The sequence below is a fragment of the Protomyctophum parallelum genome (assembly GCF_964188405.1).
Source record: "Protomyctophum parallelum genome assembly, chromosome: 8".
Lineage (NCBI taxonomy): Eukaryota > Metazoa > Chordata > Actinopteri > Myctophiformes > Myctophidae > Protomyctophum > Protomyctophum parallelum.
In genome coordinates, this window is record NC_139703.1 from 32,514,715 (window position 1) to 32,539,478 (window position 24,764).

The 24,764-nt window shown below is 42.1% G+C and overlaps 1 protein-coding gene across 2 annotated transcripts in view; it reads right to left on the reverse strand.

Moving 5' to 3' along the window:
* Window positions 1-24,764, reverse strand: part of arhgef10la (Rho guanine nucleotide exchange factor (GEF) 10-like a) — a 168,055-nt gene that overhangs the window by 63,410 nt on the left and 79,881 nt on the right. For both annotated transcript variants that reach the window (XM_083771476.1, XM_083771475.1), the window contains 2 exons: window positions 23,828-23,928; window positions 3,416-3,537 (listed from right to left, as the gene is read on the reverse strand). In XM_083771476.1, coding sequence (XP_083627602.1) covers window positions 3,416-3,537; window positions 23,828-23,928 — 223 coding nt within the window. The remainder of the gene's footprint in view (window positions 1-3,415; window positions 3,538-23,827; window positions 23,929-24,764) is intronic.

Here is a 24,764-nt window from a genome sequence, read left to right on the forward strand (position 1 = left end):
GTTAGAGGTCAACAAACCACTGTGAAAACACACACACACACACACACACACACACACACACACACACACACACACACACACACACACACACACACACACACACACACACACACACACACACACACACACAATGAAATTCTTTATAAGTTTGCAGGGGCACGGTGGCGCTGTCACCTCACAGCTAGAAGGTCCCAGGTTAGATTCCCGTCGGGGACACTGTTCTATATCCTGGTCTATATACTGCCTCCCCCTGGTCAGCACATCTCAGCAAATCTCTGCTGTTTCCATAAAAATGCTTACAGTGAAAGTAAAAAAACGGCTTTGCAGTTGGGTGCATATGCTAATGGCAAATGCCCGTGTGCAAATTCAGATCAATTGCTCTAGCCACTGAGGAGAACTGGGCAAAACAGACTGTATTAGGGACATAGGGAGATAAGGGTCACTAAAGGCTATAAAATAAAGCAGCAATCTCTCTTGACCTTTTAAATGAAAGGCAGCCAACAACGCCTGAGTAATATGTAATATGTATTATTTTTTAAACAGTAATATGTAATAATATCACTGTTATTGGTGCCTTACACTACTCATTACTGGGTAAAATAATAATATTACAGTAATATTACTGAGTAAAATAATAATATTACAGTAATATATTAAACATAAGTCATTACTGCCCTACACTGGTAGCCGATATGCCCTAAGTAGGCTGAACTCTGTTGGAACAGAGTTTCTCGTAGGAAGCAGCAAGTGCAAAGAAATAAACCCCATTTGAATCATGGGGGTAATTAAAAGTAAAATATCTCAAAAAATACTATTTATTTAAAAAAAAATCACACCCAGGTGAAGTGAGTGGTGCAACTCCATGTGGGGTCCCCGGAAGTTCCAGACCCACGGGACCACAGCCAGGGGGGCGGGCCGATTCCGGCAAGCCGCCCCATGTCCAGAACGGTTGAGAAATGCCAGAGTTACCGTGTTACCTCTACTGTACTGTACTGGCACACCCGAAATCATCATATATACAGTTAATATGTGCGTGTGTGTGTGTTTGTGTTAAGTTGCGCACAGGTGGTGAAAAACAACCATGCTATTTTCGTGCTCATACCCAGGCACCCAGGGACCCAGCCACACACATAGCTCCGTAAGGGAGTGGTTGCACCACTCAAAAATCTAATGGTAGCCGACATGTCCTAAGTAAGCTGAACGTTGCACTATAGAGTTGGAACGGAGTGTCTTTCTAAAAGTATGAAGGACTAGTTAGGTGCCAAAAAATAGGGCATGGGAATAACATTAATGTGATCGCCTTAGCAATCCCACAATAAGTATTGAAGATAGTATTATTGTGATCGCCTTGTGGGAACAAAAACTGAGCTTTTTCAAGGTAAGACTTAGAGCCACAGTTACTTTGCTAGCACAGGTTACCACAGCAACACTGTGGGCACATAAGGACATGTTACGACATGCTAACATTGTCAGTACATGAATTATGATCATCCACTGTACCAACTGACCTCTTCTCCATTCTTTCCCTGCGTGCTCTCTTCTTGGTGAAATACAGTCAAGCAGAGACAGTACAGAGGCTTTGGGATAATGAGATCTAGTGAAGCCAGTAGCTGCATAAAAAGTAATTTGTGGCCAAACAAGTCTTAACTCAGCCTGAGTGATGAGTACTTGCTTGGACATCCAGACACTCAATTCTCTTGCGATGTGACCCTGTATGAAAGGCATTTTGCTGTCTTTTGTAGTCTCATAGCAGCCAGGCCCAGTAGAACAATTATTTTGCCAGTGCCGTCAGTGGAGTCAGCCATGAGGCAGGATTTTAGAAAGGACAACGTACTGTATGTGTGGCCATTGATAAAGGACTTATTGTTTTAAGTGAAATCATCAATGAGGCTGTGCCAGAACCCAGCCATGAGCCCATGAAGTATCAGGATCAGAGGAATCAGCTTTATTGTCACATCACAGTTTTGCAAGTAAAAAAGTGGGTGAAATCAATTTTTGTGCATACCGTCATTTGTCCAAGAAAAACGAAGAAAGGGAAGAAAGATCCAAGGAGACGTAAAGGGTTTCAGATATTTACATGCTTGTTTCACAAACGGCACAGCCATAGGGTCTCTCTTAGCATATGTACAGTACAAGTAAGAGGTTTCAGATATTTACAAGCTTGTTCCACAAGGACAGGCTCACAACCAAGGGGTCTCTTTTCCAAAAAATGCTTTTACAAATAGTATCCCTACTGAACACCACAGGTAGAGAATCCCCACACCTCCATTCAATAAGTGGACTTGTCACTAGTCTGACACATAACACTTGAAAATGTGTCCCACTCCAGCCCTGCCCAGATACCTGCAGTTCATCTAATGTGTGTCATATTAGCTGGTCACAGCAGAAAGTGAAGACAGGCTCGTTGCCTGTCAATATTCTATCCTATCCCATTCCATGCCCCCCCCCCTCTCCATCATCGTACCGACTCTAACATTTAGTAAAAAGAATACTTCTTCCCTTTCCGTAGCTCACAGCTTATAGACACTGAAGACTTCAATGTATAGCATTCCTCAAGGCATACTGGCTGCCCGCCTGACAAAATATTTCTTAAATGGCTCTGACATTTCCACTTTTTGTTATTGGTTGCTGGTGATGTCGGCGAAATACAGAAGGAACTGAGGCTGGTTGTTATAAGACACCTATTAAGATGTATGATGAGCGTCACCCAATGGAGGCAATGCTCTTGTGACGAGCAGTATGGAAATAGCGGACAGGTTTGTATTTGACTCATTTCCTGGCCCGAGATGGTTGATTGTCACCCAAGTCCAGTGGTAGCCTACTGTCTCCTGTACTGATATACTATACTCTAACAGATGCTGACACCACATGACACAGCTACAGTAAGCGGGCAGACAGATTGAGTGCATCCCTATTTAAAAAGTGTGCAAGCAGTGCAGAGAACCACCAATTTAATGCAAATTAAACACATTTTTTTTGGGTTGGTGCAGAGCAGGGTTTTGTCCTGCATACCAATTGCTAAACACCTCACTCAAAAGGAACTCTGTACATTTCTTATTCGTTTTTTATTAATTTTGTTAATAAAGTTGTGTAAAGAACATACCAGTAAATCTCATCTCCATTTCTAATGATTGAAACTTGATTGTTACATTAGATATAACTTAAAGTATGTGTTAATCAGGAATTTGGGCTTTATAAGGCATGAGAGATCAGAAATGGAGGATATTACATGCAATACTTGAATCCATTTAACTCTTAGGTCGGTGCCTACCTACATTGTAAGCATATTAATTGGTCTTTTAATTATTATGCTGTGTCCTCATTTGCCCTCTACAGCCATTTGTGACAAGCCAATTTCAAACCAATTCACAACCAAATTCAGCATGACAAGGATCTGACGAGTCACTGCACTTACTTTCCGGTCTGGAGATTTTGTGGCGAAGACAGGCATGCGACAGGCGAGCAGAGGACACCAAAACGGGGCCGTAGTCTTCCCATTATCGTCTCCAGAGAACCAGCCAGGTGTATTCTCCTCTCCTGTAAAACAAAAGATTTGTTTTTAAATGTATTTTCATTTTCCTCTTGAAGCCTTTAAAAATGTGTTGACAGCGCAGTATGCCCATTCCCAGCCATAATGTGGAGCCCGACTGTGAGGTCTCGTATGAACGATTACAAAACTGCACAAAATAATCAGAGAGACAGTTCACTGCCCCGAGGTATGAAATATGAATAGCGTTATTTAGCATGTGTGCATAATGATCAGTCAGAGGATTATTCCCTGTCGTGGGAGGTGAGGCCAGGAACTGCCAACGCACAGCCTCGACAGTGATTATGCCTCTACTTAATCAACAGCAACAGTCAATCCTAGTGGGGGGTGGGGGGGAAAATAAATAAACAAACAAACGACTGCTGAAATAAAGAATAGATTTTGGCTGGCGCATTCACCATCTTGTTCAGTTGCTATAGCTCAAAGCCGTACAACAGGTGCACCCTCTGACAAGGCACTGTGCAAATCTGCCAAAACACTTCCATTATGTAATTTCATAATTTTCAATTGGAACTCACGTAAGCTATACAGCACATGCAATCAAACAGCTTGTTTTAATTTACTCCCCGGGTCTTTCTGAATATGCTAAATTGCAATAAGCCACAGCTACTGTATACCTGTAGTTTCGTTTCCAAAGCAATACCCTGCCAGACGTAAAAGCCCCCATTTAGTTTGAAAAGTGCACACACAGCAGTTTACTTGACAAGCAAATGTTGTTTACTTGCTTGTTTTTGTAGTGAGCAGGTATACAGTATACAGCTCACCTAAGGGCCAATTAGATGGGCTTACATTGACCTACAATACAGCCTCACTAGTTCTAAAATAGCTTTCAGTTAGCTGTCCTAGGCAGTGAAATGCAGAGACGTGTTGCTGGCTAATCAGTGCTAATATAAGAAGTTGTAGAATTAGAGAAGTTGTCCCCTCTCAGGTACTGCCATTACATACAGCATAGCTGCATCTTTGTAATAGCTATACATAATCAAAAATAAATAAAGAACATGCTATTTATATCTAACCAAATTGCTGTAGGCTACTTTGCAGCATTATATTAATAACACATTTCTAAAACAAAGAAGAATCATAATAGTAGGAAAAGACGGCTGAAGCTATGGCATTTGCAATTGATCAAATATGTCTTTAATTGGATTGAATTGAATTGAATTAATCTTTGTTTGTACTATAATAGAGGAAAAACATGGCTGAAGCTATGACATTTGCAATCCTATATGAATTTAATTGGATTGCATTCAATTCATCATCATGTTTGTGCTTAAAGCATTGGTATTTTACGACGGCGTATTACTGCCATCTTGGTGAGGACAAAATAAAAACGCTAGTGGGGCGGGGCAATTTTCTGACATCTTGCAAATTTCTGACTTTATAATCTCACAGATTTGCCACATTAAACGCGAAAATTTCAGAGATTTTTCTTATAAATCTCTGAGATTATTAATATAGCAAATCTGCGAGTTGTATTCCACTGTTAGGTTCTTAGCTTACGTATGATTCATGATGACATCATATATACCATGTTTTTGTTCTTGCTTACTGTAATTTGCTCTGGATCAATAGCGTCTGCCAAATGCCTAAATTGTAAATTATTCCTATCTGCTAGACCTAGAGCTTAGGCGTCGCACTGTGATTTGAGCTTGTAGATCAGCTATTTTTGGGCAGCAGACAGTTATGAGTGTGTCCCTTTGACAGGGTGTGCACGATTATCCGACACACCAATTGGCCGGCATGCAGAGTTTGTCTCATGTTGCTGATGCAGCTGACACTTACATTATAGCATGTTATTGAGTTTAGTTTAAAACTCAATCTCTCCCAAATGCACTGACTTGGAGACAGTGAAAAGAAAGCACAGTGCCGTTTGCTTCCATGAAAGGACATACAACACAGGCAAGACAGATGTAAACATTTATTGTAAAATTAGGAATGAATAAACACAGTTCATTCATTCAGGCTATACCGTACATTCAGAATCAGGACATAGATTGTGAATATTTAGAGCGTACATATTTTTATTATAATAACATAGCATAATATGTTATTATATATATATACAATATATATAAAATAACATAACATCCACGCTGTGGATTCATCTAGAGTCTCATCGGGAGCCAAGATCCAAATAATAATAAATAATTATATTCTAAATCACGGGTCTTTACAGAAAATCACACCCGTGTGAACTGAGTGGTGCAACTCCCCCCCCCCCCCCCCCCCCCCCCCCCCCTCTCTCTCTCTCTCTCTCATAAGCAGGCAACTGCAGCACTCTCTCTCTGTTTCTGGCACAGCAGCGCACAACACTGGTATTCATTCTCGTGCTCGACATTGCTGGTTGTAGCACTCAAAAACTGCAGTACTGCTGTACTGCCTCGCCTGCTGACATTTGCATTTCTCTTGATATCGCTTAATACAGAGACAATACAATTGTAACCCAAATTAAAATAGACATTTCACACATTACATAGAATTATGAATTTAAAAAATCGCCCCAGAATTGACAGACTTGTGGCTAAATTAAATCCTGAGTGGATTACATGATCCATTATTCCACACAGTGTGAGTTTTAATTGCCACGGGCCATAATGTTGCGTGCAGGGCTGCATGGTGCCCAATTACGCATGTATGGTGCTGCTGTTAACCCCAATAGAGATTTCTGAGAAAAGTCCGAAATTTGCGAGCCATTTCTCAGAAATCTGAGATTAATGTTGCAATTCTGTGAGTTTTTGAAGTCAGAAATATCCTACATTTTACTAAATTTTCGAGTCTAATGTCAGAAAATTATCCCGCCCCCACCGGCTTTCTTTTATTTTTTATTTCTCACCGAGATGGCAGTAATACGCCGTCGTAGTATTTCTAACATAAACCTTAAACCCTAAAAAGAAAGTTTAAATAAAGAAGAGAATGGTAGAAAATCAAGGACAGCAACAAATGGCATTATAATAAGTGCCTTGTGTCTTTTCACATACTGTAGATCTTTCATAATGAGGCTGAGTAGAACCTGAACAAAACCTCTAGGCATGTGGAAAACATTTCCCCCTGCCTATGCTTGGAACACTTTTTATTCAAAAAGATAATGGAATGTGCATTTTTTTCAGAAACGGCAACAAAAGCTAATGAAAGCTGGTGAACAGTAGTACAGTAGTTAATCTCATGTGAAGTACTGTGAGCAATATAAGACTCATCTGCAGTGAAGTCTGCGCAGTCACATAATTATAAAGTTGTAAATCATTCAGTCAAGCTGGTTAATTAAAAAAATATTCTGAGGTGGCCTCTAGGCCTACCGTCTATGAGCAAGTCTCTGCCGAGCTGCAGAGAAGTGTCAGGGTCATATTAAAAGACTTTTAATTGAGGGCAGATTGCCAGTAACTGCTCCAGGTGGGCTTTGCTTTGCTTTACACCTGAGTAGAGCACTCAGCAACTTTCTGCAGCAAATTATTTGATTAGCATACGTAATGCTCCCGCCTGGCACGTTGACATTGTGTTATTTGCGGGTCAGTGGAAGATGTCCGCCCAGCAGACTGCATTAAAACCACTCAAAGTTCTCTGCACGTGGAGGGACTCAAAATAACAAGCGAGAGAGACAGAGACATGGGGGAGAATAGTGAGAGAATCAGAGGGAGAGGGAAACAGTGTCACAGATTCAAATAGACTGCCTACAGTACATCGATCCCATGCGTGTGCCCACGTTCTTGAGCACGCACACACGTACACGCGCACACACGTGCGCACACACATGAACATAAAAAGAGTGAATATAGGACCTCTCTTCATATTTCTCACAGGAAAACACAACAAGACAGGTTGCTGTATTGTGCGTTGTTCCACTAGATTCGAGGGGCCACATCCTCAGAGACATCATTGTCCTCGTGATTGATTCAAATTCTTAATCTTGCCCCGGGAATTGTATGCATGGATATTGGATAATGTCTTCTAGGTAAACCACAACAATTCCTTCTACGGAGGTTGAATGCCAGCCACCAGAAGGGATCGCTAGTGCAGTGATAAGGACATGACCCCTCAATAAGGACATGACCCCGCGTTGGAGTTGGAGTATGCCGCGGGAATGGAACACGAGCGTCTGCAATGGCTGGGTGAGTTGTTGTGGTGGTTGTGTTTTACCTCAGGGGTTCTGAGGTCTTGACCTTTTCAGCTCAAGACCCAAGTGACTGCCACACGATTGCAGATGCCCTGCCACTATATACTGTGAGTTACGAGACAGTGTACGCAGTGTGTTATTGTTTAAAATGGAACCAGTTATAAGATGTAATTATATTGGCCACATGACGTCTCACGTCGCCATTGGCTGAATTCCCTTTTCATTATTCATTTGAATAATTAATTGATTTTTCAGGGGAGCTAGCCCCTCCTATATACAGGTTTAATGTTTGTTTTGGGTTCAATGTTTGTTTTAAAAACACCATTGACAATGAAGGGAAAATTTACGTCATATTGTCCCTCATTACGTCAGATTGTCTCTTTATTGTTAATGGCCTTTAATGTTTGTGTTGGCACCGTTTGTTTGACATCACCCTTACATCACCTAATCAACATGATTTGGACTATATTATATAATATATTAGCGGCCCTCACTTCACATGGGTGATAAAAAAATTGTAGGAAACAAATGTACTTATTCTTAGTAAATACTGATCCGAGTTACAACTGTACTTGCACTCCCATCTACACCAAAACTAGGCACTTGACTCCAACCTTGAAATTTTGCTCTGGATAAGAGAGAATGCCTCAATAATGTAAAATGCTATTTGTAATCAATCCTTTTTATTTTCCCTTGCAACACAATTTTTCAGTAATTTTAATTAACATTTTAATTAACAACTTAGTCATTAGCAATTTATGTAGCAGGCATTTTAATTAAGGGAAATACAGGTTACTACAAGTTCAGGGTCACCTCCATCTACTTTGTACTCCATTCTCACCACTGAAAGCTACTGTACATCATTCAAGAGAAGGAGAAAAAAGAAGGCTAAGGTTAGAATCATTATTTTCTTGCTTTCTTTATTCTAATCATGCATGTGTTTCAAGTCTTTCACTGATTAAGATTAATTTGCAGAGCATGGGGTTCTATAAACCCCGGTGACACAAAGGGCAAACTTATGGACTAATTAAATACATCAGTGAAATTGATATTTCCCTTGGATCAATGCGAATGTGGGATCTGTTAATTAAAATCTGTGATAATGTTTACTCATCATAAACATTTTCCACGTTTGAGCGTGGTGAGATATGGGGACAATCTCTCTGTCAGACAGATTAATTTAAGGGCGGAGGAATAAATCTATCCCAACACAGATCACAGAGTGAGTGAATGCTATTTTCTGTTACTGTAGCTTACTTTCAGACTTTCTTTTTTTAAATGTTATGACAAACTGCAGCAAAATAATGGTTACCACAGCAGAGACCAAGTAAGCACACTGTCTGGCTAATGGCAGCGAGAGATGCAATCACTGCAGTTCCTCTTCACAAGTGTGCTATAAGGATGATGTGTTTTTGTAGGTCAACCAGGAAGTTACTCCTGCCATGGGTTCCCACAGTGGACTTTGAATAAATTATGAAAATGATGATGTAGCAAACATAGCCTTATGACATTAACACATTGTTTTGTACAAGATAATAAAACCTTGTAACCATGGAATGTGGGCAATTAAAAAAAGAAATGGCAATAGTAATGTAAAAACGTTAATATACGGTAAAAAGTATTGAAAGTCTGGCGAGGCAAGACATAGCAAACTCACCTCCTGCGGCTACAAACTGTGGCACTACATTGCTGCCGAGCAAGATGTATGAAGCACAATTCTTCCCCAAACTTCAGGACCCCCCCATACCCCAGCTTCACATGCACTTAAGTCTCCCACCTGTGCCCGCTTTGCAGCAGTGTGTGTGCGCGCGTGTTATCACACGATTAATACGATGGCGTGTCGGAGTGTGTGTGCGCCGCACTCCACTCATCTATTGATCTGTGTGCCGGGAAAGGAGGACTTAGTGGTGTAACCGCAGGCTACAGCCCCCTCCCGCCCTCTGCTCCCTGCGGTGGGACTGATTGCTTGTCTCAATCATTCCTTTCAACACCCTCCATGCAGGCACGTGTGCGCGGGCGCACACACACACACACACACACGTTCCCATTCCCACACACAGATATAAATGCACACACATGAGTTTACACACAGATAGTGAATGTACACACACACACGTTCCCATACATAGATGTTAATGTGCGAACAATGCGCACACATGAGTTTACACACAGATAGTTAATGTACACACACACACACACACACACACACACACACACACACACACACACACACACACACACACACACACACACACACACACACACACACACACACACACACACACACACACACACACACACACACACACACACACACACACACACACACACACACACACACCTCGTCCACTTCTGTTTCCAACTCATTATTTGTGCATCTCTTGTTATTCGGCTTGCTCCTAATATTCTTCATCTTGTGAGTGCTCTGTCAATCTCAGCAGCCTTAACCTGGTCCGACAGGCCTGGGATCACGTCCTCGGGTAAGAAGCAATTAATTCTTCAGCGAGAAATCCCCATTAATTAGGCAACCGCTTCTGGCTATTTCACAAAGACCCCTCTCAAACAGTTGGACCACTCAGGGAGGGCATGAAAGATGCAGTACGCATCGGATTATTAATGGACCAGGAGGCTCCCGCTGAAGCACCACGGTGAGGTAAATCTCACTTTCTATTTCAAGGCCCCATAACGACCCCACATGTGGCTGCAAAGTGACAAATGTTTACTAGAGACACATCTCTGCCCCGACTGCCGTATTACATCATGTAAAAAGCCTCACCACAAAAAAGCGGCCCAATAGCATCCAGTTTCAGGTATAACTATCTCAATCCATAACTTCTTTAAAGTTGCACTTGCCAAAAAACGTTGCAGGTACTGTACACTCCAGGCACAAACAGGGCCTGGAAATATGTTGCAATTGGTATGATCTTGTTCTACGTGAGCAGAGGAGGACTGAGAAAGGCCTCTAGCTGTAGCAAACTAAAAACAATCCATAAATTGTATCTGAGTGGTTTTTGTAGTTCATTATTGTATTGACCAGAACTCTTCCACAGACACATTCAAACGTACCCCAAGCCATCTGACATCAATCATATGGGATTAACATCACCGAGCCATATAATTGTGTTCCTCTAAATGGAGGTAATAGAATAAACAGTGGTGTGAAGATGAGTTTCGGGGGGATGTCTATCCACTCACTAAATCATGCATAAGGACATTTGCTGTGTGGTGTCCACATTCTGGAGCATGATGACAGCTATTTTCAAGACGAACGGGGGGGACATGGTTGGGTGCGTTTGAAATGCTGATTCACCCCCAATGGGGTGCACACTGCACAGCAGGCCGGCTGCCACTGCCTGCGATGACAGGAAACAGGCCAACCGTGAAATTAAATCAACAACTCCCTTGTAATTGTAATTACATTTGGTTAAATGGGAAGGTAAAGTGTGGGTGTAATGCAATTAACATGTAATTGCCATCCTGGCCAGGTTGGTGCCGTTCTATTCCCATAGGGAGTCAAGAAAGACATTTCCCTGCTTGGTGTTTGAATGAGTGATAAAGATGTGTGCCAAATGTGTCACATTAAGGGAGTGCATATGAGAATGGTCCGGTGAAGAGTAATGGACTGGTTTAACCCTTTTAACGACACTTATCTCCAATTCCTTGTCCCAGATGGAATTTCTGGTCAAAACAAGGTTTATTCGACAGTCCATAACAAACGTAGAGATGGTTGCGGTGATCCTTTGTTGTGTCCGAGCGAGACCGACGGAAAATGCAGATATCAAATTGAGCATGAAATAAGTGATCTTAAACTTATTTCTAGAGGTCAATCTAGCAGAGGAGCAAAAAGGAAATGCAATGTGCCAATCACTGGAATTGCTTTATTTGCTTAGAGTGGTACCCTTGCTTGCATACGTTGCAAGCCTGCCAAAACGTCATTCACCTATGCATATAAACAATGATTGTTTCCAAAGGTGTACCGACTACAGATATAACCTACACTATATTTAAACTTTGATGAACTAGAGTTGCCTTTTGACACTTGCTTAGAGTGGTACCCTTGCTGGCATACGTTGCAAGCCTGCCAAAACGTCATTTACCTATGCATATAAACAATGATTGTTTCCAAAGGTGACTACAGATAAAACCTACACTATATTTATACTTTGATGAACTAGTTGCCTTTTGACACTTTTGCTGGCATAAACAGCCTATGAATGCAACTGGAGTGACTGTGCAGAAGGGAAAGACAAATTAACAAAAAATAAATAAAACTAAGCAGCCATATTTACTTTATAACATAAGCTTTCTGATTGCAACTCAGGAGAGGTGGAGTAAATTTCCAACAACTTCATATTATTACCGGAGGTTGAGAACTATCGATTTTGACAATGATTTGTTCTTTTGGATTTTTTCACTCATATTTGCCCTTCACTACTGTGTCATCCGTCTTCCCCTTCCCTCAATCCTGCTGTCCTGTCTCTGTCCTGTCTCCCTCCACTGTTGTCTTAAAACATTTATTGGAAACAAAGAGGGGCTTTGCTTTATTTAAACTTCGTCTTAAATTAAGGCGACTGATCTTGATGTAAATCATGTACAGTATAGTTTCATAGTTTACCGTCTCTCGCACTGATAAGGACGTAAAGACAGGAATGTTACATGGAAATAAAGTTATTGACACGCGCGCACGCACGCACGCACACGCACGCACGCACGCACGCACGCACGCACGCACGCACGCACACACACACACACACACACACACACACACACACACACACACACACACACACACACACACACACACACACACACACACACACACACACACACACACACACACACACACACACACACACACACACACACACACACACACACACACACACACACACACACACACACACACACACCCCAATCAGATTGGCGTTATAGTTCATTACAGCCACGGAAGTCAGGAGGCTTACTTCTAATGATCTCTCCCCGTACGTTGTTCATATAATATCTTATCTTTTGCTCTGCTCCGGGGGTTTGTGATCAGAGATTGTGTGTATGTTTTGCACATAAGTAATCTGTAATAGCCTATCACATGAGCAGAGAGCCACTCCGCCAAGCTAAATGCAATGTCATTGCAACACATGGTAAATGCTTAATCCTGAGCTGAAGTGTCTTAATGAAATTGAGTTAAAGCGTGCAAGCATAGAATGTATACTATCACCTTTCCCCCCCAACACTGAGGCAGGTATCTAAGGCGGTAGCAGCGAGTGTATCTTCATCTTCTGGCATCATTGCAGAAAGTGCTACAGTGATGTCAGAAGAAAAGGAACACAAAAGCAGGCGGCTCAAAGACATGGAGACCACATGGGAAATGAGAGGAGAGCCATGGAGGATCAAACATTAGGATACACGGCATCGAGGGATCTGGGAGGTTAGAGGTTGGCATCCATTAATGGATGAGGCAGATATCTCCCAAATAATGTGCACAGTATATATATATATATATATATATATATATATATATATATATATACACACACATATACACAGTTTTAGAACCTAATTAAAAAGAACCGGTTGCAAGCCAAGTCTATGGACTTTAATGTTTGTTTCTTATAACTACCCCATAGACTTGGCTGCCACATGATGGAGGGGCTAGTGCCGACCCAAAAAAACATGCAGGTTTGCTATGGAAACGTTTATTTAAATGGGATTACATGACAAACATACAAAAACAAAGTAAAGTCAGTAAATGAAAGGTGCGACTGCCGTGCAGATCTGCTGGCCAGCAGAACCCGAGGCTGATCCCAGCAGCCGGGAACAAGGGTTGCCATGGAGAGGGGACAGACGGGGGGACAGCAGACATCCATCCAGGTCAAGGATGGAGAGTCGAGCCAAGCCAGATTAACCACACGGGAACACCTCCTGGCATGAGCGGCATCCACTCCTTCAACTCAGCAGTCTGATTTCACCATGCTGGAGAGGGAATTGAGTGAAATCCCGTAGCCAATCCCTGGTGGTGTTGCCCGCCTGCGAACCCGAGGAAGAAGAATATAGTTGCATTTAATACTGTAAAAGAGTCTGTCTCAAAATATTATTACTGGTGAAATAAAAGGTATATATATATATATCTCCCAACGCACTCCTCACCAACCTTAAACTGGTCGTCTTAAATCACCCCTCACCAACCTTATGTCTAACCAATGCCATGTCTAACCAAAGTATGCCTCCCATATATACACACACAATAATTTTTATTTAGTTTGTTGGAACTGTATTTGAAAACAAATGTGTCATACTGCATTGATGTAATGAAACTTTACCAAATAATAATGGCAATACTGTCTGAATAATGTTGCACTTACCAGACTACAGATGGAGCAGCTCCCTTGCCAGCTTACCCTCCTCACCCATGCTGCTGGTGCATCTGCGTTCATTGGCATCGGCAATGCAGTTCAGCATCAGGGACTGCCCATTGGGCCGAAACCCATTATTCCAAAACCCAGATAGTTTGAGAAATGTCCCATTGGAACATCAACATCCGTTGATGTTGGAGTTCAGTGACTGCCCTGCCCAAAAGGGTTCATTTTATGGACCTTTCAAGCAGTGTGGTACTGTATTTTGCTGTATTTAGATCAAATAATGTATTATTTGAAATAGTTGATGACATGGTATTGAAAACAGCACATCATTTAGAGGCTTACAGATTGCACGGAAATAAACAAATTGGGTATCAGTGGTCAATCGCAAATCATTCGCTTTCTCCCTGTGCCTGTGTTTTGATTGGTATTAGGCTACTCAAACTAAGTACACTGCCTAGGGAGCAAAGGAAGGGTTTGGTATTAGGCTACTCCAATTAAGTACACTGCCGAGGGAGCAAAGGAAGGGTTTTGGTTCAAGATGTGCAATTTGTATCCTCATCCATGCTCACACTTGCTATGTCTGATCTAATCATCATGACAGCTGTTGGATCAAGTTAAGACATACATTTGAAATTTCTGGTGAAGTGCTCAAAAGTGCTTTTAATGTTACACCTTCCATTCACGCAAATTAGCAGGCTATGAAATAATCATACTGCCAAAGCTTGTCATGGGAGATTACTGGGAGAGATCTGCCTCATCCTGAGGAATGTAATTGGTTAAGCAAAGTACGGACTAGCCTGGCATGGCCAGACTATTGTGACTCACTGTGTAGATATTAGTCTGGAATCTCTGTGTGAAACCTGCATTTCCAAGGGGCGGATAAAAAAACAATGCCCCTGGTGATAAACCAGCATTTGCATTGTGGGCCCTGATTGGTGCCCCACAACTTTGGGGGCAGCAAGATCTGCCAAGGGCTTTTTGTCTTTTTTTCCACTGACAGATTCGTCTGGTTTCCAGGCTAAGTGAGGAGTCTGAAGTAGTACATTTTAGTAAGGACCTGCGAAGGTGGACATCATGTCTTGTGCCATTTAAAAGTCTTGTCGAAATGCAACATTTTCAGTCTGTTGGGCATGCCCTCTAACATACTATAAAACAGGTGGTGTGGTATTAATATGCCACAGTCACCATCACAAACTTTACAATTATACAAACAATATTCTTTAGATTTTTTTATGTACTGTAAGGTGACTTTGAGGTTCACTCCAAAAGTGTCTTGCCAGTAGCACTCTTCCCTGCAGTCACAGTGAAGCTTTAACTGAATGAATTTCCTGTTTGGTAAGAATAATTTCCTATGCTTGTGTCCAGTTACTTTACTGTGCAAGCACCAGGTAAACATCTCCTTCAAGAGCAACCAATCTGTGAGCTTGAGCACAGCCAATCAGATCATGAGCCATCAACAATTCAAATATTCAGCGCACAATCAGCAACTCAATCGGCAGGGGTGGTGATCTCTAGTCTCTCAGCCAGTTAGCACACAGACCATAATGCCCCTGGTGGTCCGCATGGACCCGAGTTCAAATCTGACTACGTTTTTTGGAATTCATTCATCAAAATACATTTTAAAATAAATCCATGACTTTTTACATCACTAAAAACAAGGCAGGTCAGTGCACAGAAAGTGACGTCCAGGATACATGCGATTTTAAACTTGCTTTCATCCACTGTTGTTCAGTCCATACAGAATCTTTTATCTTTCTAACTCCCACCACATGTAACATTGTGAAGCACAGGACTAACATTTCTCAAAATCGAAAGACTTATTATCGAAGCAACTATTTTGGTCATGATATTTTGTGGTCACAAATAGTCAAAAACGGTCTAAAGAAAAAGTCAAATATAGTAGCTATTCCTGTGGGACCAGACCCACAGGAACGCACCCAGGGTGCCGGCCCGGTTCCGGCGAGCCACTCCACGTCCGAAACGGTAGAGAAATGACGGAGTTACCATGTGGCGGTCCCCGGGGGTGGGGGGGGGAATGTTCCAGACCCCCAGAAACGCGCCCAGGGGGCCGGGACGGTTTCGGCGAGCCGTCCTGCTTCCGAAACGGTTGAGAAATGACAGTTACCATGTGGGGGTCCCTCTACTGTACCCTGTACTGTACTGTCACTGTACTTTACTGGCACACCCGAAAGCATCATATATACAGTTAATACGTGCGTGTGTGTTTGTGTGTGTTAGGTTGCGCACAGGTGGTGAAGTATAGGGCTTAACATGAAATAGACAAGTGCGCTCATGTATGCATACGTGGACGTGTGTGTCCCAGCTTTTGTCCGATTAAGAAGGGCCACGGCTCCACGGTTAAAAAGGGTACAGACCACTGCATTACATCATTATTTTGTACAAAATACTGCTCTGCAGTTTAGTCCCTCCACCCAAGTAGCTAATCTTCTATTTTTGTGTTTGAGAGCTCTCTACACAATCAATAGTTGACTGTCAGCTCATCTATTAGCTCATTACCATAAATCATTTCCATTAACCTAGGTTTGCACGGCAGCATGGCATTCCAAATAGAAAGAGTTGACATTACATTACTATAATTTATTTACAAGAAAATTATGAATACATACTGTAGGCTGCTATGTTATAGCTGTGAGCTGTAGTAGTGCAATAAAGGACAGGAAGAAAGAAAGGAAACTGGTGAATAATCCATATTGTGTGCAGTGTCAGCACTGGTGTAGCCTTCTGTATGTGTTCCATTTGATTACATTGATCAACTCCATATATGTACAGATATCCCTTTTCCTCTCTTTTTGTCTATTACCTCTCTCTCCCTCTAAGTTTCCCCTAATCTCTATACCAGTGGTTTTCAACCTCTTTCATATCAAGGACCAGTTGGCATTTGAGCCACGGGCCACCATTTGATGACATTTAGCCTCTCAGACCCAAAGCTAAAGAATATTTAGTTATATAAAAGTTGGTCTAAATTCAATGCTGTATTGATGTTGGTACCATAGGAGTAACATTTTTGAGTGGTGCAACCACTCCCTTACGGAGCTATGTGTGTGTGTGGGTGGCTGGCTGGCTGGCTGGGTGGGTGCCTGGCTGGGTATGAGCACGGGTATGGGTATGCTGGGTATGATCACGAAAATAGCATGGTTGTTTTTCACCACCTGTGCGCAACCTAACACACACACAAACACACACGCACGCACGTATTAACTGTATATATCATGATGCTTTCGGGTGTGCCAGTACAGTGACAGTACAGTAGAGGTACCCCCACATGGTAACTCCGTCATTTCTGTACCGTTTCGGACGCGGAGCGGCTTGCCAGAAACCAGCCCGGCCCCCTGGGCACGTTCCTGGGGGTCTGGAACATTTGATTACCAACTCTCCGTCATTTAGCTGGGGACCACCTGTAACCCCCTCAAGGACCACTGGTTGAAAACCACTGCTCTACACACCGCTACTTTCCTGCTCTCTTCACTTTTCTCTCTTTTCCCCCTCACTCTCTCCACCGTGTTCCCTTTCTGCACATCTCCCCCACATGAAAAGCCTGTTAGATTTGGTGCCCTAGGCAAGTTTTTTGACTGCAGTGCTTTTAAACGTCTAGCGATATTATGATATGACTGTTACTACTATTTGCTGTTGAAGAAATAAATGCTGCGATCAGCCTCTTGAAGATGAATTATTTGATCACATGAACCCTAACATCCATATTCTGGGCATGTCATAACAGGCAAATATTCTAAGGAAATATCTGATCCCTATTCTAGCATGTCATATTAGGCAAACATTTTTGCAAAAATATCTGATCTATAAGCTCACAACTTATTGCACTGCAAGACGTTATTTTGGCAAAGACTCATGTGTATTAGAGGACAAAATATGGAGACCGAGAATAGTCCCCTGGGGGATGCCAGTCAAAAAGGATAGGGTTTACACCAGAGGCATTATTAATAAAATAAAACAGTATTGATATATATTTTTATTATTATAATTGTTTTAATATATTTTTTATCTCTTTTCACCCCTGTGTCAATCATCTAATGTGATCCTGGGCTCTACACACCCTCCACCAACCTAGTCCCCATATATGGGGGACAAGGGGAGAGCAACGGACTTGAACTCATGATTCCTTCATGCCCGATTGTTATATTTTTATTATTATACAATTACATATTGCACCATTTTCTAAACTTGATTCAAGTGATTTGTGAATGTGAAGTAGTAGCTGGAGAAAAAGTTCAGACCAAACATAGATAATTCTGTCGCAAATTTGGTGATGCCAGCATTGGGTTATGTTCTCTCACTATCTTAATTCATAAAGTGTGGCATAAGCTTTCCAGACAAAAGATGATTCACTCTCTAGTGTAGTCCATTCACAAGGGTTGAGGAAATGCACAGACGGCATGACATCCCATACATCCAAACAGAAAAGTCCTATCTATTAAACGTTAAACTCACTCTGCCACTAGATTTCCCACTCACTTTATGCATGCGCAAACCCTCTATTCATCATATCATGCAAAATGTGAATCAATCTACATCACACACAAGGTAGTATAAGTGATATGTTTCCATTCACATTTTTGTTCTGTTTTGTTAGAATAGTAGATAGATAGTAGATAGTCATTGTTGCTACAGCTGAGGTACTTTTCTGTGTGATTAATTCTCCTGAAAATATATATTTTTAAACTGTTGTATGTGTCATTCACACATAAAGCGTGGATAAAGCAATGAAATATTTATCAACAGAACATTTTTCTGAACCCACCACAAATAAAGTCATCAGCCTGCATGAACGAGCTATCAACTACACAGTATGCATTGTTCTGATGTGAAATACTGTATTCACCAGCCAGTAATAAATAAATGTTACACAAATTTTGTGTAACATTTATTTATTCATCATGTCAGTATATAAAAGCCCTGCTAGCGGGTTGTGCCGCCTCTTACATCCAGTCAGACTAAAGTGGTTTGAACTGCCCGACATTGCCAACCTCAGAGCCCTGCAGCCTCTCAGCAGGGTGCCGAGAGAATTTGTGGATAGAGGGTGGGTGGGGGGTATAATGTACAGTACAGTCACCGGAAAATGTACACACAGCCAAACGTGGCAGGGAATATACATTTTTGATCAATAACGCCCCTCAAAAGTATTTTCCTCAGCCCCAAAAATATATGAAGGAGTTTCATAGCACCTTGAACTTGGCTCTGTCTGTGCCCTCATTAACAATTCCAGGATCTATTAATTATGCCATTATGCCATGGCTGCAGGAACAACCCCTCATGAATATGCTAATGTAGCACATGCATCCCTGGAGTCAACATGCCTCCCCCTTCCCCAATAAATCAAATAATTAATTTAAAAAATAAACACGTCATCTTGGTCACACATGTATCACTATGTCAAAATGCAATGTTATACTAATTATGCCTTATTAGGGCAGAAAGAAATGTTTTAACGTATGTTTATTATAAATAGAATTTCAAAGATAAGAATTAATTGCTATTGCTTAGTTTTGCCATAACGTTACAATGCACTGTAGGGTAGGGTTGTTTGATAGAACAAAGGTTGTGTTCTGGGTAAACGAATAGAATAATAACAGCATGCGTGTGCATCTGTCATACAGTATGTTGTTACATTGGCCACCGAAAGCACAGCTGATCGGCTTTATTTGCCTCTAAATCTGGAAGGCAATAAAGCGATAAAACTGCCGTTTCCAGAGGGAATTGAGTTTGTAGTTACGTCAGATGTTTATCGCCCTTTAGTTTGAAGAGCATGTGATTGTCATGTCACTCACAGCTGACATTAACACAGTACCTGAATTGCATGTCACGTGTCACACCTTCTTTCACAGACAGGGCAGTCTAAAGGCCAGTTCGGGAGGTAAAAATCCATATTAATGCTTTAGAGAAAAGCAAAGACTAAAAACCACCAGGAATTTCATAGATAAGCTTCACAAAACATAATTTTAACAGTTTTTACCTTATTATGTAGACCCGCCACAGGACTCACGATGTGTCCAGGATGTAAACAAAGGCTGTCTGGAGGATTTTTTTTTGTTATGTGCCGTTGAATATAGCTTGTTTTGACCAAAAATGCAATCTGGGAAAATAATCCTAGGCCTAAATGTATTTTTCTAAATCTAACATGGAGGCGGACAGAGAAAAAAACCTTTCACTTCCGGTTAATTTCGGGTTGAATCCGTTTCCGAATCCGTTTCCTCACCGGGGGTGAGAGGGGGTGAGGGAAATGTTCCAGACCAGGAACGCGCCCAGGGGGTCGGGCCGGTTTCGGCGAGTCGTCCTGCGTCCGAAACAGTTGAGAAATGACAGTTACCATGTGGGGGTCCCTGTACTGTACCGTCACTGTACTTTACTGGCACACCCGAAAGCATCATATATGCAGTTAATACGTGCATGTGTGTTTGTGTGTGTGTTAGGTTGCGCACAGGTGGTGAAAAACAACCATGCTGTTTCCGTGCTCATACCCAGCCAGGTACCCACCCAGTCAGACAGCCAGCCACCCACAGCTCCGTAAGGGAGTGGTTGCACCACTCAAAAATTGGCCTAAGAGTGCAGATGAAAGATCATATAAATCGCTCTAACAATTATTCGTGGGTGCGTTTCATTTACTGTTTTTCTTTATGTGTGCCTGCATGAAGTTAACTATGCAAGAAACTCCCCACACTGGCACACATTAACACCTAAATGAAGCACACCCACATCACATCTGCACCGTGGTTGTTGAAATTTAGTTATAATTTTAAAAGTTGTTCAAACATGTAATGACTGTGCCAAACATTGTCTACTTCAACAGAGCGATTCACACATGGGTGGGATATGACATTTAGATTATTTTCCACGACAGACAGAAATAAAAGGGACCAGGAAAAAAGCCCCAGATGTATCGGTTGTGATTCACCAATATAACATCAGATTTAAAACTTTCATTGTAGTCACATACATGACAATTTAAATTGGCAATATGCAGTATGCATTTTTGGGGGGAATTTCCATAGAGATTTGGGCAAGAAGCATTGGGCAAATTAATTGAAGAGCTCAGCTCTACTAATCATTCAGGGAAAGAAAAACAAAAAGGTTTCCATGCAACTTTCTAGGCAGTTTTATAGTTGTATAAGTGGCAGTGGGACGTGGTTTGTTGTCAGCCGCAAGTAAGCTCCTAAATGGCAGTGACAAAATTGGGCTGATTGGCTGTTCCTCTCTTTTTATGTCCGTCTTACAAGTGGGACTCGGTCCACGTGGCTCAGCATAACCCTGAGGAGAACTATAGTGGCTGTGACTGTGTTTTCTGAATTCATATATTTATAATGAAACAACTGTGGACAGGTGTTGAAAACTAGCACTCGTGCTAATACACATTCTTGAAAAATATTGAATGTGTGAGAACTACTGATTTAGAAATAATCTACAGTACACGGACAACATGAATATTTTGTTTAAAAAAACAAAAACATAATATGGTCCCTTTTCCCAGATGTGTCATAGTGTGAAGCTAATGCAATCTAAAATGCTGTATAATAATAGCCTCATTATCAGTGGAAGGTGGGGTAAATTATCCCAGTTGAACTGAAGTTAATGGCATGGTGGCACAAGTGAAGTTACCAGTAGTTTACCATTCCAAACAGACACAAATACTTACTCCTCCAATTTGTATCAGGATAGGATTTAAAAGGTCCAGACGTGACTTTAATAATGGGTCCTCCCCTGTAGAATTCCTGTGATAAAATGTGGCTCCATACTTTAAGCATTATCATGGCACACAGCTTTTTAGCCGTATGCAGTGGCCATGGATGCCATGCATGATTTAGCTTTGACATTGTCCATGACCACACGAGCACATACAGTACACGTGCACGCACACGCATACCAGCAGCCATGCGGAGGATGGAGTTGATCCACGTGCTCTTCCTAATCACTGACCCTGCCGGTGTCGCTGACAAAGGTGTGAGCAACAAGGTAAAGAGTGTGTTTGGATGCTGCACTCCACTGCACTGAAAGCATTCATTCCTGTCTGCACTGAGGTTTTCTTAGGCTTATTTTTTGACATAGGCACTATACAGCAGGAGAGAGAGAGAGAGAGAGAGAGAGAGCGCGCAAGCCTATAGATGTGTATTTGCAACACTGTGAGAAAGGAAGACTGATGCAAATTCTCTGAAATGATGCAGCGTGCGTGCATGTTTTCATTGCTCGCAAGGCCAGGGCCACTCAGATGAACGAAGAGAAGCAAACTCACCAGACAACTACTAGTGTGTGGGGGAATTAGATGCTTCAGACCTTCCTTGCAACCACTCTTTAGACCAGAAAAACCTTGCATTGAGCTTTGCTGTCCCTGGGCATTCACACGCGGAACAATCCCATCTCTGGCTAGTCATCTAAGCGAGGCATTTCATTTTGTGGCATTTAATCTGCTTCCAATAACTTCCTTTGAAACCTTTACAGATCCCTGCGCCAGAGCAGCTTTACGGGGAGACGACCGTGGGGATGACGGCAGCAGCCACAACACGGAGCTCACCGGAGGTGCACGTGCACGGCGCACCAGTGCTCCCTGCCGCAGAGAGACAAAGTGCATGTACATAACAAAGTGCGAGCAGAGTGAGTGTCTTGAGGATGAGGAGTGCTCTGGGCGACAGGGGGAGTAGGAAAAAGAACGAGAGGCGCAGGCAGGCGTCGGGGAATGAGAATCGTGCCATCGTAGCCAAGTAAGCAGATTAATGTCCTCCATGGTCCTGTCTGCACTCTGCGCCAGCGGTTCAAGGCACGCACTGATGAAACCAAAGCGAGGAAGACCTCTCTAAAGTAGTCAGACTGCATAGTCAGGCACAGGCCTGGACAGGCCTGGACACGGGCAACGGGACGGGATACACAGTGAAATTGTTAATTCAACTCCAAGAGTGTACAGAGATGTTGCCAATGTCACAAAATGGGCCGTCCATTTGTACGATCTCTGAGTTACAAATGGATACATTAACACAGAATGTTTTACTGTGTAGTGTGTACGTGTAGAATAAAACAAAGGGAGGAGGAGGAGGAGAAAAATAAAGAACTGTGCTGCTCCCTGCTGGGAGAGAGTGCATGTCCCATTTCCACTGTTTGAAGTGTCCAATAGTTTCATTCCCAAATGAGGTCTACCATTTTGCTCGCAAGTGACACGCCTGCTACAGTATAAAAGGTCGATAGAGAGGAAAATCGAAACAAGACGTGATCATATCAAAAGGCTATGTGACCTTAAGTGGCTGGTATATGAAATAATGGCACCTTTACAGAGAGGGTCCTCTGCTGAAAGGCACTGATCCACAGCCATTTGAGACCATGACTTATACAACATCATCATCATCATCACGTGACGTATAGCACTTCTCAAAAGCAGCGTTACAAAGTGCTTCAAAGAGGAAATAGAATACTCAAAACAACAAGATGGAGACTAAAATCAGATAAACACATGGTAGTAAGCTTCACGTAGTGATTGATACGTGACAATTAGACACTCAACCCAAGCCTCACTGCACTAAATTTAACCCCATTCTGACAGACATGTAATGTGTTGCATCAGTCATAACATCGATATTGCACTTAAACGTGTTAAACGAGAACAAATGTGATGCCGTGTCCATCTTTCCCATATTCCCTTTTGATGTGTTTGCATTGCATGACGTTACATCACCCTATGTAGTTAATAATGACAGTGGAAATGCAGTGCGTGCATGCATGTCGTCCATCTCTCTGTGCATGTTTGTGTGTGTGTGTGTGTGTGTGTGTGTGTGTGTGTGTGTGTGTGTGTGATTTACTCACGTAATGCGATCTTAGCCAAGTGCAGGCGGTTGACCCAAGAGATCTTACTCAGGGGGTTGGGAGTGTTGAACACCATCATGAGACTGACAGGACGTCCTGACCTAGCGCAGCACGCATGCGCACACACACACACACACACACACACACACACACACACACACACACATGGAGAGAGAGAGCACAGAGCATCTAAGGACACTGATAGCAGCAGACAAACATCTTGAATCCTCAGATGTTCTTCTCATACAGTACATGTGGCCAGGGGTTGTTTGTGCGAACACTCTTCTGCCAGGAAGGCCTGTCATAGACACTCGTAGAGACACAGCTCATAGACACTCACAGAACCACAACATCCTCACTGTTTAACCGGAGGGAAGACATCATTTTTTAATGAATTCTAGACACTGAGCATAAAGTTGAAAAGTGAATAACAGCTGCCCCGTCATCGACCCGTCTTATTTATACTGCATCGTACAGCAGCGTTTTGCGCCAGCACATTTAGTGTGTGTGTGTGTGTGTCTGTGTGTCTGTCTCAGTAGAATAGTAATAGTCATTTTGTATTTTTAAACAAAATGCCAGACGCCAGAATTAAAATTATCAGAAAGTGAAACAGGTGAGCTGGAAATAAATGAAACCGTAAAGACAGAAAAAGGCTAGAATTCATGGAAAGACTAGACTGTATAGGTACAGTATAGGTTTTGAATTTGACCTTTGATCTTAAGTTGGTTGGTCAGGGGCCCTGATAAGGATCAGAAGAAAAGTAATGAATGAAACACGCTGAATAACAATTAATTAAAAAATAAGTGATGTAGAGACAAGGGAAATGGTGCTGTCGCCATGAAGTCTCTAAATGGTGAGTCTGACTCTGAGCACTATGAATTCCACTGGCTACACTGACATCTAAAGAGAAGGTCGAAAAAGGACATGGGAAGAGCAA